Source organism: Ailuropoda melanoleuca, chromosome 5 (assembly GCF_002007445.2).
Source record: "Ailuropoda melanoleuca isolate Jingjing chromosome 5, ASM200744v2, whole genome shotgun sequence".
Classification (NCBI taxonomy): Eukaryota; Metazoa; Chordata; class Mammalia; order Carnivora; family Ursidae; genus Ailuropoda; species Ailuropoda melanoleuca.
In genome coordinates, this window is record NC_048222.1 from 12,881,537 (window position 1) to 12,898,863 (window position 17,327).

The 17,327-nt window shown below is 37.3% G+C and overlaps 1 protein-coding gene across 2 annotated transcripts in view; it reads left to right on the forward strand.

The window, feature by feature from the left end:
• The window catches only part of RANBP9 (RAN binding protein 9), a 93,072-nt gene that overhangs the window by 52,710 nt on the left and 23,035 nt on the right, over window positions 1–17,327 (forward strand). For both annotated transcript variants that reach the window (XM_011222903.3, XM_034660304.1), the window contains exons 5-9: window positions 2,613–2,635; window positions 10,210–10,394; window positions 13,105–13,217; window positions 14,565–14,673; window positions 16,245–16,435. In XM_011222903.3, coding sequence (XP_011221205.2) covers window positions 2,613–2,635; window positions 10,210–10,394; window positions 13,105–13,217; window positions 14,565–14,673; window positions 16,245–16,435 — 621 coding nt within the window. The remainder of the gene's footprint in view (window positions 1–2,612; window positions 2,636–10,209; window positions 10,395–13,104; window positions 13,218–14,564; window positions 14,674–16,244; window positions 16,436–17,327) is intronic.

Consider the following 17,327-nt stretch of genomic DNA (forward strand, 5'->3'; position numbering starts at 1 on the left):
GGCCATGTGACCGTATGCAAGTTAATATTTCTGTTCCTCAATTTGTAAAATAGGACCATTTATTATAATACCTCCCTTTTTTAGACTGAAATGATCCATGCATAGTTCTTAGGTGATTGCCTGGCACATAGTGAGTACTCATTCATGTTGTTTATTCTCATTGCCCGAGTCTGGGCTGGATGCTGGGGATGCAGTAGTAACAAGTTACTCCTCTAGAACAGAGGTCAGCAGGCCACAGACCATGATCCAGATTGGTCTCCTGTCTGTGCTTTAAGTCGTTTCATGGGAACAAAACCACACCAATTCATTTGTGTTATGTGGGCAGCGCTTTCCTGTCCAGTGGCAGGACTGGGTGCTTGTGATGGAGACTGTAGAGCCTGGAGAGCAGAAGAGATTTACTTACTCTCTGGGTCTTCACAGAAGTATGCTTCCCTCTGGTCTGAATTCTAGCATCTAGAAGATAAAAATATTATATACATACTGTTGTTTTGTATTTCCTGAAGTGGATCATTTCTACCCAAATGCTGAATGAAACATGTTTAGTTTCTGTTGCAAAATACATATCTACTGATTATAGAAATAGAAATGGAAAGGTTTTTATTTGAGAAAATAGAGAAGCAGTTCAGTATCTTGGTTAACTTAATTGGAAATTTTTTACTTTCTTGAATGTTCATCAATTGGAGATCACTTTTTGAAAAGCCTCTTGACAAATCAGAAAATTAGAAATATAAAAAAAATTGTCTTCCGTTAAAATTTAAATCTGCTAATTTAACAAAAGTGGCATCTTTTTGTGGTCTGAATGTGTACAGGTTGTGGTGGCTAGATTTGGCAGTGTTCAAAAATGTAAACCTGTGGAATTGAGTTGTTTTTCATTAGAGTTTTTGGTAAAGACAGGATTTCATTAATTACTAACAAAAAGGAATTTTGGCTAAAACTGTAAAAGTAGACAGTCTTTTCTTTTCTTTTTTTTTTTTTTTAAAGATTTTATTTATTTATTCGACAGAGATAGAGACAGCCAGCCGAGAGAGGGAACACAAGTAGGGGGAGTGGGAGAGGAAGAAGCAGGCTCATAGCAGAGGACTGATGTGGGGCTCGATCCCAGAACCCTGGGATCACGCCCTGAGCCGAAGGCAGACGCTTAACCGCTGTGCCACCCAGGCGCCCCAACAGTCTTTTCTATAATAGATCTCTTTGGGGAAAATTTTTTAGGCTGCTAAATTATGATTAAGATACTAAGATATGATTGGTAATATTTGATTAAAATATTCTCTGTTGTTTTCTGTACCCTTTTTAGTTTCCTGAAAATTTTAGAATAAATTTCCATATTTGGCTGTAGTCACTTTGCTTTCTATTTATTAATGAAGCTAGAAGTAATTGATGTTTTATGGGGGGCTTGGGGGACCTCCAGCTTTGCTTTCCTTTTGACAAGCCAACATGAATTTACTAGTTTTTTAAAAGTCATAAAAACAGGACTTAACTACAAACCACTATTTTTACACATTTATTAAAAACCATATAGTAGAGTGGCATAGTCATTCTGTCTTTTAATTTTATTACTTTGATTGATAGAGTCAGACAGTTGTATTTTCTGATGGCACAGCACAATTACAGAGCCATAAAATCTCAAGTGGGAAGAGACCTTAAAAGATAATTTAATGGAAACGCCCTCAAATTTTAGATGGCAATCAACATGGGAGAGGTGTGGTGCTGGTGTGGTTTTTTGTTTTGTTTTAATGTGTATTTAGACTGGAAGAATTGAGAGTAACTGACTATCTCCTGTTTTTCTAGAGCTCAGTCTTTTTTAAACATATGAATGAGGTCCTACAGAAATATTTGGTTTATTTTCAGCTAAGTAATGTATTTAAATATTCGAAGAGAGATAATATATTAAGTCATCACTTTGGGATGCCAGTAGACTTACTCCTGTGACTTGTATCTGGAACGTGACTATGCTGAAATTACTGTCAGAGGACATTGATGAGAAATTCTCAACTGTATAAACCTTGATCCTTTGAATGAGGAATCGAGTTTTTTCACAGAATAGTCCAAAGTTACTTAACAATGTACTTTCGTGAGAAAATTTTTTTTTTAAGAAACAGAAGTACTGTATTTGCATCGTTCACTTTTTTTTCTTGGTAACAAAAAAAATCTCTTCTTTCCCTCCCCCCCACAAAATTACTTAAAAGCGAAATCTAGGTGAGGAAGATTAAGTGATTAAGTGTGGGTAAAGCAGCTTGGGTGTTGGTCAAAAATCAGATGTGACTATTTTGCAACCAGTTTTCTTATATGGTTCTTGACATAGCTTAGAAGATACATCTGAAACCAGAGTCCTGGAGAAAGTCGCAGTGCTCCAGAAATAACACTGGCGTGTGACTAACAAGGATGCGGATCTTGAAAGGAGATAGAGCTTTCACTCAGACCTCTGTTGGCATTACTGAGAAAAATACTAGTCTCATTATTTTGTATTTAGCTTTAAAATTTTTTCCTTTCCTTCCTTTGCCATTCCTTCCCTTGTTTTCAGTTATAAATTCAGCTTGTCACTATCGTCTGCCTTTGAAAAACCGTGTCTAATGCCACTTTTTTTGTTTTGTTTTGTTTTGTTTGTTTTTTAGGTATTGCTTTCACCGACCTACCGGTAAGACATACTTTCTTTTAAAAGCTGTTTTGTATTTTTAATTAAAAGAAGTATAAAGAAACTAGTATTAAGCATGGTTGGAATTCCATCTTCCTGATACCTATATCAAGTTTATAGGCGATGCCTAGACTAGAGATCCTTTCTCTAGCCACTGTTACTGTGTACCTTCAGAAATTAGGCTCCAAAGGGCACCGGGTGCCCTGGCACAAGGGAACTTCGTTGTAGCTTAAAAAAATAAATCAGAATTGATGACTTCAGTACACCTTGTAATGTCACTGTCACCGCATTGCTGAACTTTTTGGCAAGTAGCTGCACAGCAGCTGAGGTCATTTATCAACACAGCACGTACTGAGTGCCCGCTGTGTGGAAGGCTGTGCGCTGGGGAGGCATCAGAACGGGAGAAGGTCTCTGTCCTCTTGAAGTGTTCAAGCTGGGGAATAGGAGTAAACAGTACATTAAAAACAAATAAATTATAACATTTTAAAAGGTGGCAGGTACTTTTTAAAAAAAGAGAAAAAGGAAGTGGGAGTACCAAAGACAGAGCATGGGCTGTGCGGTTTGCTCCCCTTGGCCAAGGTTTGCAAGGGAGGACTTGAGCAGAGACTTGGGACAAAGCTAGGGAGCCCACGGGATGAGTAGGGAGAGCAAGAGTGTCCCAGGCAGAGGAACAGTTAGAGGAGCCCGACTAAGGAAGGGGCCCAGAGAGGGGACGAAGACAGAGTGTGCCAGCTGAGTCCGAGATCCTGGTGGGTGGGGGGGGATGGTTAGCGAGCTCAGGGAGACCCGGAGGGCCCTTGTACGTACGTAGGCATTTCCTTTGAGTAACGTGCAAAGACACTGCAGAGTCTCAGTTCTCACAGGGTAGCTTCAGTTTTAAAGGATCGCTGACGCTTTCGACTGCTGCTTGAACAGTAGACTGGGGCAGGATTTAGGGCAGAAGCGGGCGGACCCGTGAGGAGGCTCTTGCAGAAATTTGGGCAGCAGGTGATGGTGACGCACATCATTAGAGATCAGAGAACTGCTTTGATTCTAGATACCTTGTTTACCGAGGCAAACTGCGCACTGTAACATGCATGACGTATAGCGCTAATGGGGGGTGGGGAGACCTAACAAACTAGGATAGGATGCTTTGTTATCACTTAGAATTTTGGGGTATTTAAGTAAAGATTTTTAATCAGTATCACTTGTTGCACACCTGAAAATAATGACATAAGGAATAGAGCTTGATTAAGGTATTCCCCAAACTTAAAGTTTTGAGTCCAGTCTTTTAAACCACTTTTTTAGAGCTGATGTCTGTGGTTTTCTACGCGATGCTATTGCTATCTTCTGTGCCATCCAGAACACTTCTTAAGAGCTCTCCATTATGTCTCTGGCATTTTCTTCCAAGCTTCTGATTGCATTGTGCAGGCTCTGAGGCTATCAATTTTTAATATTACTAGAAGGCACTACAACAACCGGGATTCTGATATTTCTTTCTTATTTGGTCCATACATGACTTGTTGACTAAAATGTCTTAGAGGTAGCAATTATCAAGCTGTTTGACCAGGAAAAAACAGTCAAGTTCCAGAGTTTTCAGAGAGCTTATTTTCAGTAGATTCACACCTGTGCGGGCAGTGACAGCTGTCTGAGCAGACAGATGTAAGGTACCACTGCTTACAAGACACATTTCAGTTTCAGAGATGTTTGACAAAGGAGAATCAGAGGCAGAGAATAATCATACAATCTATAGATTATTAATATTCCTGAAGAAAATTCTAGAAAAAAAAAACCCAGAAGAAATCAAAGTTATAATAAAGAACAACTTTGCTAAGCCAAGGAAAATGTGGAGTCTAAAATCAACGTGCTCACTAGGAAGCATTATTTAATAAGCAGTAATGGAGCCGGTGTTTATCTTTTTTTTTTTTTTTAAGATTTTATTTTTATTTATGCGACAGATAGAGACAGCCAGCGAGAGAGGGAACACAAGCAGGGGGAGTGGGAGAGGAAGAAGCAGGCTCATAGTGGAAGAGCCTGATGTGGGGCTCGATCCCATAACGCGGGGATCACGCCCTGAGCCGAAGGCAGACGCTTAACCGCCGTGCCACCCAGGCGCCCCCGGTGTTTATCTTTTTGAAAAAGTGTGTAATCTTAGGATTTTGTCTTATATTTATGCCAAAGTAAGTTTCAGGTAGATTAAAGAGTTAAATTAAAAAAATAAAAAGAAATATGATTTGAAAAAAAATCCCAACTGAGAGCCAAGAAAATTTTCTGAAGGATTGGATGTGAAAATATGAGAGGATAGGGCTTCGAGATTCTTGGCCTGAGGAATGGAAAGAATGGCGATGCCACTTACTGATACAGAGAAGGCCGAAGTCTGAAGGCCGTATATAGGCAGAGCAGGTTTGGGGGGGGGTCGGGGGGGATCTGGAGATCAGTCTTGGATAAGTTAAATGGAATTCCCAAGTGTACAGTTGGCCGTGTAAGCCTAGAATTCAAGAGAGTGATCTGGACTGGAGACAAAAATTTGGGAATCCTTGGCATTTCCGTGTTTAAAGTCATGAGACCAGATGACATTGACAAGGGAGTGTGTGTAGGCAGAGAAGAGGGGCATGCATGTTTGGGAGAAGAGAAGCAACTGCCAAAGGGAGATTGAGAAGGAGCAATCCCCGAGGTAGGAGGAAGACTTAGATAGAATTGGGTGCGTCCTCAAAGCCAAGTGGGGAGGAAAGCATCTCTAGAAGAAAGGCGAAATCAACTCTGTGAGATGTCCCTGTGATACGGCACGTAGGCTAAGGACGGAGAATTGGACCCGCAGATTTAGCAGAGTAGAGGATGCTGGTGACTTTGACACAGTTTCGGCAGAGTGAGTGATCGAGAAATCCTGATCGGAAAGGTTTTAAGAGTGAAAACGAGGAGGGAAATCACAAAGTAGGGACAACTTTGTGGAGGATTTCGACTGAAATAGGGAGGAAGCAAGTGGGATATGGTAGCTCTTGGCGGAAGTATAGGCAATGAAAGATTTTTTTGATTACGGGGATGTTTATTCACTGATGAGAATGATTCCGGTAGCAAGCAGACAAGTTAATCTAAAGGGAGGACAAGTAAGGTAGTCATCACAGGCGTAAGTGGACACGTGGGACTGGGATCACGTGCTTCGTGGAGGGGAGGCTCCCGGCGCTGCTGCCGATGGGTGGGTGCAGGGTGGTGTGGCTCAGAACTGTCGGAGGCTGCGGGCAACACTGCGTTGCATTTGCAGTTGGCTGAAGGACTCAACTGGTTGGGTGTTGTGGGGTTTTTTGTTTTGTTTTGTTTTGTTTTTTTACCTCTTTTGTGGCCCTAAACAAGTAAAACCAACTTGTCAGAGCAAGCAGATGTTTTATGAGCTTTTGTTCCTCGCTTGTACAAGTGGTGATGATTTGGAAAAGGCTAAGCTGGTTGTAGACATGTTGACTATTTTTGTGTAGTCTTCTGATTATTTTTGTCCCATTTTAGAATCACTAGTTATGTTTTTTGCCTTGTCTATATAATTAATCAGTGGTGATATTTAGCTTTGTAACAACAGTGGGTAAAGTGGCAGTTATGGTGGTTGTTACAAGGTTTTGTGTTTTTTTAATACACTGGTTCTGAGAGCTTTTTATTTTTGTGACTCTGCGATCTTCTGGGACTCCTGCATGTAGCACAACATTCTGCTACTTAAAAAGGGAAAAAAAAGTTAGTCTTTCCCTTAAGGGCCCCACCAAGGAAGCATTTGTTTGTTCTGTACCTGTGATCTCTCACTAGCCAGTTGTAGCATTAAATTCTGGTAGAGAGTATATTTACAGAACAAAAGTTTGTCTAGACCATGGTGCACTTATTCATGGAAACTGCCTGGGGTGTTTACACGGTTTTGAAAACCTTGTCTCTTTCAGAATGATCTTTCTTCCTCGGCTCACCTCGCCAGTTTGAGAAGTGTCCATCTCTAAACTAATTCACTTTGGGATTGGGTCAATTCGTTTTACAGAAGCTGCTCTCATTTAAAATGATGCTGCTTTCTAGTTCTTTCAGCTGATTTGAAATCTATGTTTTATAGATACATTATTCGCTATTTTCATTAGAAAACATCTTTAAAATAGAACAAAATTATGCTATTGAGAATATGATTTTGTGTATATTTAGCTTTTGACTATTTTTTGGATCTGTATTTTTCATAGGTTAATAGAAATTAGGAGATCTTTTTTTTTATTCTCTTCGTAGAGATGGAAGTTATTTTTATTTTTTCTGATGCTCTAGAAGAAGGGGTGATTTTCTTTTAAATTTAGAAAGTTTCCTAGAAAACATTGTTTTACATAAATCCACAGCCTAGATCCATGCTACATCATGGAAGAACCTTGAAAGCATTATGCTAAAAGTAGAAAGACCACATATTATATAATTCCCTTTGCATGAAATGTCCGGAATAGGCAGATCTGTAGGGTCAGAAAGTGGTTCTTGAGGGTTACGGGATGGGGAGGGGTGGGAAGGGACTGCTAATAGGTGCAAGGTTACTTTTTGGAATGATGAGAATGTTGTAAAATTAAATGGCAGTGATGGTTGCACAGCTCTGTGGTTACAGTAAAAACATTGCATCGTTCTATTTTTAGAAATCTACAGTCTAGCAAGTTAAAAAAATCTGTTATATATATATTTTTAAATGTGTATAGTTTAGCCAGTTAAGGGCTAATTCCCTTCTCTCCAATTCTTCAGGTTTAAAGTTGAGTAAGTAGTATAAAAAATAGTTACTTTTCATTGACCCCAGCTAGCTTTACAACTTTTAGTTTTTTATCACATTCTTATTACAGAAGTAATATATAGCGTTAAGTATTCAAATAATAAATGTTTATAAATACAGAAATGTACAAAAGAGAAGTTTCTCATAATCCCAACCTGTTTAGATGACCGTGTTGACCTGAGTGTATATCCTTCCAGGTCTGTTTCTAAACTTACGTTAGCCAGTCTGTCCATTATTTAAATGCTTACAGAAAAGGTAGGGTCTTAGTTTATGTAGTCTCTAGCTTGCTTTCTTCATTTAGTAATATATATGACATCTTTCTGTGTCAGTATACAGATGTTTTACTCTTATTTTTTATAATATCTTACTGTATGATGTACTGCCACAACTTCTAAGATGTACATTTTTCATACTTTGACATGAAAAGTATGCAGTTAAGGGTGCATCTTAGTTAGAATCTATGGCCTGTCAGATTTAATGGGCATTGTTTTTTCTTTGACATAAAATGACGATATATCTTACAGTTATTAGAGTCTGAGTTTCAGTGAATGTGGTATGTAATACCACCTGTGAATGGACATTTCTTTTTAATATTTTGCCATTAAAATAATGCTGGGCATATATATCTTTGCACATGTTTGTTTCTCGGATTTCATTCTTACAAGTGAAATTGCTTTGTCAGTTTTAATAGACTTTGCCACATTTCTTTCTTAAAAGATTGTATCATTTTATATTTCTGTGTATAGTTAATGAGAGGGCTTATTGTCTCAACCTTCAGCCAACATTGGGTGTTTTCAGTCTTTTAAATCTTAATCTAATGTGAAAAAAACTCGTCTTGTTTTGATTTGTATTTTAGGAAATTGAGGTTAAGTGTCTCTTCATATTTTTATTGTCATTTTATATTCCTTCTGCAAATTGCCTGTATACCTGTCACCACTTAAAAAAAATTGAGTTTGTCTGTTAATCTTTGTCCTGTATTGTGAAAATATTGTTTACATTGAGAATGTTGATCCTTTCTTACATGTGCAGCACATTTTTTTTTGCTATGAAGTCCATTTGTCTTGACATTTATGGCATGTTTTGTCACAGGAACATTTTACACTTTTTGATGGCACAATTTTATCAGTAATCCTGAATGTCAGTTTTCTTCTATAGTGTTGATATGATTATTTTCTTGAATTTGTCAGAAAAATTTAGATTAGCAAACAAAACATTTTAAAGCATCTCTGGGCAATGCTGAATATCAGAATTATAAATTCTGCCTAACAAACAAGATTTCCTTGCACTGTGGTGTTATCTTTATTAAGAGTCTTTGGCTTTATATACTTTTGTTTTAAAGTATTTCATAATTTTGTAATGGAGTTTAATGGAAAGAATACTGTGCTAGAAATGGAGAGGCTTGCATTAATTGCTTTATGTGTATCATTAAGAAGTTTTGTGCTTTTGGATAAATCCCTCTCACTCTTTAGGTCTGTTTTCTCAGTGGTGAAATGAGAGGGTTGTAACAAGCATCTCACTTTCCAGCTTGAAATTGTAAGAACTTGCTAGTTTTGTTGATTAAGAATCAGTACATTTGCGTACATTGCATTACCATTTATTTCCCAAATCCAGTGCACTTCTATTTCTCAGTATTTTGACACAGTATTCCTTTCATTTCTGATTTTGTTGCTTGGTTGATCAGTTGTTGCTAAATACATCCTCTTAGCTTTTTGCTGTGAAATCTAATAAGCATCTTATATTTACATCCAAATTATCCCCTCTCAAACTTCACCTGATTTTGTACTGAAAATACTTGTGATAACCGTTAAGGCAAAGAAATAAGGCATAAGTACGGAGAATGGTGATGAAGTGGGATTTGGAAGTAATAGGAAGAAAAACTAAACTTAGATCTGGTGTCAGATAAATCTGTGTTCCGGTCCCTCCTCTGTCATAATGTAGACCCTGAGCAAGTTAATTACCCCCGATCCTCAATTTCTTTATCTTTGTAATGCAAACTAATTATTTCACGGGATTATTATTATTATGCTTAAACCCTGCTATTTAGTAGACATTCAGTAACTGGTCCCCCCTGTAGATACAACAAGAGCCAAAAGAACTTGTGTGTTTTTTGTGTACTTGAAGCTGTTAAACTTGATTGTTTAGCCTCGAAATCTTGGAGTGTATCTAGATGCATTTCTCTGTGAATTTGAATATTTAAATCCTTTTCCACTCCAGAAATATGTGCATTTTGAGTCATTTGTTTTTATAAAGAGAACCCCCACTCTTAATGGCACTGTTTTGCTTATAATGACATTCTTAGCACTGTCTCTTTCTAGTGGCATGCAGATGTACAGAGAAATAAAATTAGGAAACTGAAAGTAGGGCGTGCCCAGTTAGGGTTGTACTTCTGTGGTAACTAACTCGTCCTCGCGTGCAGCTTCTAGACACGCATCATACATATCATATATAGAAAGATAAGTCTGAGTTACATGTTGAAATCTTCATAACTATTACATGACCTATTCTGAAGAGCAAGATTTGTGTTTCTGTTTATTAGAAGTCTAACACCACACAGCCTCTGAATAAATAAAATAGGTGGCTTACGGTTTATCTTTTTCTTGGTGATTAGATTATAGAAAGTGGTATTTTACATCCAGCATATGATCTATTTTAGATTATTTGTATTTAGATTATTTGCTTTTAATTGTATTTAGATTATTTTTCTTTCTCTGCTGGTTTTGATTGCGATTTTAAATTATTCAAGAAGTAAAATTGTATTTCGTTATTTTAAAGATAGCTTTTGAAAGAATGAATAAATCTTTAATATAAAAGGAATAGATAGATGCTAGTGAAATGTGTTGTCTTACAGCCAAATTTATATCCTACCGTGGGGCTCCAAACACCAGGAGAAGTCGTCGATGCCAATTTCGGGCAGCATCCTTTCGTGTTTGACATAGAAGACTATATGCGAGAGTGGAGAACCAAAACACAGGCACAGATAGACCGGTTTCCTATTGGAGATCGGGAAGGCGAATGGCAAACCATGATACAAAAGTAAGTGAAGAAATTTGAATGGACGTTATTATTCCAAAATATATTTTTTATAAAACATTCTTGTAGCATGGAATAGTTACTGAAGCATTTTAATCTAATTGATATCCTAACAATCTTAGTGTATCTTTGATTATATTTAAATCTCTGTAAAAAGTAATTTACTCTTCTTAATTAAAAATAATTTTTATATATCCTAATAATTTTCATGTGTTGACTATATTAACCTCTACAAGAAGCAATTCACTCAAACAATTAAAAATCATTTTTTATTTGGTGGCACACATACAAAATTGTATTTTAGTCTGACATGTGAATTTGGTGGAGGAAATAAAGTGACACTAGATCGCTTAAGTTAATTCATTTGCTATCCTTAGTATAGGATTTAATGCTTTCCATAGATAGGTTACTTGATTCTCTTAAAATAGCACCAGTGCAAAAAACAAATTCAGTAAGATATTTTAGATTGTGTAATTCAGGAGCTATGGATTTTGGACATGAACTTGGCAGTTCAGCAGTAGTTCAAATATATATGGGGATAAAGAAATATTACTCAGTAAGAATAAGCACCGAAATACTGGTGTAATTAATATACTGGAATATAGACTAGGTATGTACATTTTGTATTTCAAGATTTGACTCATTTTTTCCAGTGAATGGGTTACTCTGTAAGAATAATATCAGCTATTTTTGCTTATTAGGATCCCACTTTTGCTAAATCTATTTATTATTTTTTATGTAGATTCAGAGAAGTTATGGTTGCCCCTATTCTAAATAGGAAAATCTGAGCAAAAGCCTCCAATTATGAAGGAGTTTTTTAAAAATCTTACTAATTGTTTTTAACGTCATTTAGTTTTCCATGTTATTATTAGACATTTAAGAGGCCGCAAAAAGAATAAGACCGAAGAGTTAGGGGTATGGAGTGAGGATTCCTAAAAGCAGGATAAATACTTAGGATTCCATAATAACGATGGTACAGAATGGGTAGGTAGCAGAGCAGACAGTGGGTGTCAGTAAAGGTTTACTATAAAATGAACAACCTTTATCTCAACTCATTCTTTATGAAAAAGTAGAATTTCATTGGAGTGGAAGTCGGCAGGAAAATATAAGTCCTATGACAGTCAACTTTTTAGACTGTACCTTTGCTAAAAGGCTGGAGATGACTCCTGGGCGTCAGTAGTACTAAATGGTAGCTCTTAAAGCTTGAAATAGTACAGACTTAAAAATTAAATAAGTACCAGTAAATTTAAATAGTCATTTTCACTCCTGTCATCTCACCCAAGAAAATAGCAGAGACTTGCACATACCACCAATCTGACAATTTGTCTTAAATGTCTATGTAATTGCTTTGAACGATTGTACATTTAAAGATATAATAAAAATTTTTGTGTGTGTTTTTTGGAGGAGATAATGATTGGAAGACATGATGATGATTCTGAAAACAGGCTTCTTCCCTGGAGCTATTATCATCTGGTATTACAGAACCTCTGCCCAGTTGACAGAAGAGCGAAGCCTGCCTGACGATCTCATAGTTAGCATGAGTTAGAGCTAGCATGAGTTGCTCTCCTGGAGTCACATCCCTTTTGTCCTTTAAAAATGATTGCCGCTGAGCATCATAGCAGGAGAGTAGTAGAAAAAACATCATTTATCTTAATTCTGTAACCAGAGTCCAGTGAGGGTCCCTGCCCCCACCCCATTCTTTATAAAATTGACACTCGCCATGACCTCCTAGGAAGTCCATTTTAAAAAGTTCTTCCCTGCCCTTTTAAATCAATTTGACCAGTTAGATGAAATAAAATGAGAAATTTGTTTCTTGGAGATTTTCCCCTCTGCCACCCAATCCCTCTTTCCTGAATCACTGCTTCCTACCACTTTCGGATAGGGCCTCAGTCATGCCAGATGGAGGCAGGTTTAGGAGTTGAATATTTGGATATATTGGATATTTGGGTTAATATTGTTGAGTCAATAGTTTTTCTAACCTTTTGTGGTTAGATGTCAATGTGTTTTGACCGCTTGATGACTTTTTAAGAAGACCTGTTCTTTGGAAGTGTGGCACTTCCCTGTAAATTATATTTGAGTAGTTAATCTTTTAGGTAGAGTGATACTAATTGCTTTAGATTAGAAGGGTTAGTTTCTCATTGGTTAGTAGTATCACCCTCATAGACTTTGTTCTGAAAGATCCTCTCTTCAGTTCACCCTAGTATTTCTTGTGTTCACATCTTGTAGATACCATCTCCTGTAACTGATGAGTAAAGAAAGGAGTTTAACTCCATAACACAAAGAGTTAATCTGTTATTTAAAAATTGTTGTATTTCATAAAATGCCAGCACTTCACTGGGATAGGTCATACAATAAAGATGCAACAGAAATCATGGTTAGTGAGATTGAATATAAGGATGGGAGGTCCCAGGAAAGGAGCCGGGGATAATGGGGAGCCAAGGATCGAGAGTCTGTCAGTCTCTTCTCTAGGGACAGGTTCTCTTCGGGAGAGTCTTTTAACATGGCGTGTGCACTGCTCTTTTTGGAAATACTACATGACTAGAACAAAATGGTTTTTTTTTTTTAAACTTTAAAGTTGAGGTTCTTAAACCCGTATTTCGAAGGGAATAGGTTGGTTTCATAACAACAGAGTAGATCTTGTTTTATATAAATTGTAGTATGAAGCCTGTATTCTCTTGACTAAAAGCTGTGTGTTTCTTCTTTTTATTTTAAGAATGGTTTCATCTTATTTAGTCCACCATGGGTACTGTGCCACAGCAGAGGCCTTTGCCAGATCTACAGACCAGACCGTTCTAGAAGAATTAGCTTCCATTAAGAATAGACAAAGTAAGGACCCTGTGGTGCATGGATAATACTTGTTTTCAGATTATCGGTTTGGTTATATTGATTTTTAGAGATTTTATTTTTTAAATTGAAAAATTTTCAGATATATTAAATTAAAATTGATGCCTCTGAAATTTACTCTCATTGACATTTTTGAAGACCACCTTACAAAAAAACTCACATAAGAGTGTGTTAGCATTCTGGATATAGAAAGATATAATTTTGGAGAACGTTGTATAAGAAATGTTTACCAGTTTTTTCTTAAAAAATGTTTGCTTTAGATTTTAGGAAGTTGACATTTAACAAAATTTTTTTTTTAGTTGGTAAAAAAAAGTCCCATGATTCGATATTAGCAGAGCTAATATGTAAAAGAAATGTAAATCTTCACATTATTTAAATTGCTATCTAAACTTAAGATAGTATTGATCTTAAGTTTTTATTGCTTTGGTCCTAGGGCTTATGGCCAGAGCTGGGGCCTGATCTAGCAAGGGCGAGTCAGCATGTGACCCTTCCACAGTTCACATTCTCAATGTGGGCATTAGTCCGTCAGGGAGGGTATGACATGGTGAGAGGATAGGCATCAAAACACAACGTGATGGGTGAAATTGTGAGGCCTGAAACAATTTTTTTATAGGTCTAACTTGCTGTGATAACACCTATTACCTTGTGTTGTCGCTAATCGTATGCTTGTCTTTCTCACTATGTTACGAGCTCTGGCAAATAGGAGATGATCGCTTACTCTTTTTGTATACTCATCGTCTAATTTAACAAATACCTGACCACATGGGGAACGCTCAGTGAATGTCTCTTGAATCCAGATCTTACTCAAAGGCCAGCATACTCGTAGTACTGGGGGCAGAAGGTATCATGTTTGCTAAGACAATTTGAATATTATCTCTAATGTTTGCTCTGGTCTTTTAAAAAAAAAAAACACTTTATTGAGGTATAAGTGACATATTAAAAGCTGTATGTATTTTTAGTGTGTGTAACTTGATGAGATTGGGAAAAGTATTCTGTGAATCTGGCACCACATTGTAGGCTATAAACACATCCATCTTTTTAATCTTAGTGTTTAATACTTCAGCATTGCTTAACAGGTATTTTTCCTATATTACTTGTATATTAGTTTGTGATTTTTAAAAATAATTTATGAAATACTTTTCTAATTTTTTAATATCTGAAACTTCCCCTTGATTGCCTAATAGAAACCAAGATTTTAGAAAAAGAAATGGAAGTTAATCACAATAATTTATTTCAAGATTTTTTTAACTAACTTCTTTTTTTTTTTTGACGGTCCAGTTTATGTTTCTACTCTTGAAAAATTAATCTCTTGCTTTCTTTTCTCAATAGGAATTCAGAAATTGGTGTTAGCAGGAAGAATGGGAGAAGCCATTGAAACAACACAACAGTTATACCCAAGTTTACTTGAAAGAAATCCTAATCTCCTTTTCACATTAAAGTGAGTTTAATAAAATGCTGCTCTGTTATGTATGTGTGTGTGTTATGTATAATCAGAATTATTTTCATTTTTTAATAGTTTTAATTTGTTTCACCTTGTTTCAGTAGTTACATACAGTTTTGTAATATAGCACGTTGAAGTAACAGATTATAAAAAAAACACTTGTGTTGAGTGTTATAACCACACGGCATCTTTTGCTCTGTGTTTGCTCTTCTGTTATGCTGGCTATATGTTCAAAAATGTTAAAAGCTTATTTAGAAGATGGATATCTGTTTTTCCTTCCACAGTGTACCTTATTGTAAGTCTGTGTAATTTTGGATGTTGTGGTAAAATATACATAACATAAAATGTGCCATTTTTACATGTGCAGTTCTGTAGTATTTAGTCACACTGTTCTGCAATCCTCACCAACCATCCATCTCTAGAACTTTTTTTGTTATCCCAAACGGAGACCCGAACTCCCCATTCCTCCCTGCCCCCAGCTCCTGACAGCTACCATTTTACTTTCTGTCTCTATAAAATTGAATTTGACTCTCCTGGGTACCGCATCTTAAGTGGAAGCATAAAACATTTGTTCTTTGTTACTGGCTGATTCCTCGTAGCACAGTGTCCTCAAGATTCATCCATGTTGTAGCATGTGCCAGAATTTCCTTCATTTTGAAGGCTGATAGATACTTGGCTTGCTTCCACTTTGGGGATTGTGAATACTGCTGCCAGGAACAGGGGTGCACAGCTATCCGTTGGAGTCCCTGTTTCCGGTTCTTTGGGGTATATACCCAGAAGTGGAATTGTTGAACCATATGGTAAATCTATGTTTAATTTTTTGAGGAAGTTAATCCTTAGAATTCTATAGCCCTGCGCCATTTTACAGTCTCACCCACAGCGTACCAGAGTTCCAGTTTTTCTACATCTTCTCAACACTTTATTTTCTGCATCTTTTTTTTTTTTTATAACAGCCATTGTAATGTGGCTTTTTTTTATTGGTCTTCTGAATCTTTGTTATTTTAAAATTTAGGTGTTATTAAGCTTAATATTTCACCTCTCTTAAGTACCAGGAGCCCTTTGTAAGCCAAATGTCAGAATTGTTTTGCTTTAGAGTAAAATTTTAAATGTGGCCCGTTTTGGTGAAAAGGTCGCAAAAGGGACTAGGAATGAGGAAGAGTGGGGAACAGTGCTCTTTGCGTCATTTGTCCAGTAAAGCACATTATGTTCTTACATTACTATTTGACTTGCTATCAGGTGCAAATATTGTTTGATTAAATTACTTTTAACTTCCAAAAATGAAGTTTTTATTTTGATTTTATTATAACTACCAAAAGATTTTCATTTTTTCAGTAAATCCTGAATAAAGGAAATTCAATGTCTTTTGCTTTACACTCTGATTTTTCTGGAAAATTTCAAATTTAAGCATAGAAGCCATAGTTAATATTTTCAGCATACTGTCTAAAGGCCATATTTACTGATAAATACTGGTTCTTAAAACATTTCCTCTCAGAAATCTGTTGTTACTAAATAAACAAACCGGTATTTGAAAATCATCTCATAAGTCAATTTGTCTTTTCTTTTTTTAGAGTGCGTCAGTTTATAGAAATGGTGAATGGTACCGATAGTGAAGTGCGCTGTCTGGGAGGCCGAAGTCCAAAATCTCAAGACAGCTACCCTGTCAGTCCTCGACCTTTCAGCAGTCCGAGCATGAGCCCCAGCCACGGGATGAACATCCACAGCTTAGCCTCAGGCAAAGGGAGCGCTGCACATTTTTCTGGTGAGACTCGGTGTGATGACAGTACTTTTAAGTTTTTACCCTTCCCTGTGCCTTTGAACGAAAATTTAAAAATGTTTAAAAATCTGGACGTTTCCACATAGCTCTTTTGTGTACTTGATCTCACAACGTTCTGGAAGAAAAATTGTATGTGGATCTGATTGGTGTGTTTTTAGTACCAGGAAGGTAACTTGAAGAAGAGCTGTTTCTGAGAATAGGTTATTAGCAGATGCGCGTAAACAAAGGTCAGCATTCGAGTCATCTCTGGAAATGAAGTCGTAGACATCCGGTGAAGGTAGAAGGTCACCGTGTGTTCGGATGAGGTAGAAACGTGAAGGTGGCGCCGCAGCCGTGGTAGCTTTAGTCCGCCCATCAGCACACCTCTCTGGGCTGCCCGCTTTCTCGTCCCCCCCCCCCCCCCCCCCCCCCCCCCGCTCCCTGCGAGAGTCTGCTCTGCCCGGTTCTTCTCCTTCTGGCCCTTTCTGGGCTCACCGGTCCTTGTCTCTCAGGCTTTCGGTGTTCTTTTGACGGCAGTTCTCACCTTTCTTGGCCTTTATGACATCACTTCTCTAGGTTTATTTCTGGTTTTTCTTAGTCTTCTGTCTTTGCTTGTCTCTCTTTCCGTTCTTCCCAGGGGGTTCTCTTGCCTCTGCACGTTCCGCTTTCTGAAACAGAAGCCAGAGACCGTTTCCTTTCCTTTCATGGAGTAATAACCCCTTTGCTTTTCCTCCATCGGCGCATACCTCTCTCTATTAGTGCCTCTCATTTTATTTACATCACCATCTCGCGCACGCCCATGATTCTCAGGTTTGTATCCTTCGCCACCTCCCGTCTTGAAGCCCATACGTTGACTCAGGCATGGACAACTTCTTAGCTTCGGTGTATTTATATTTTA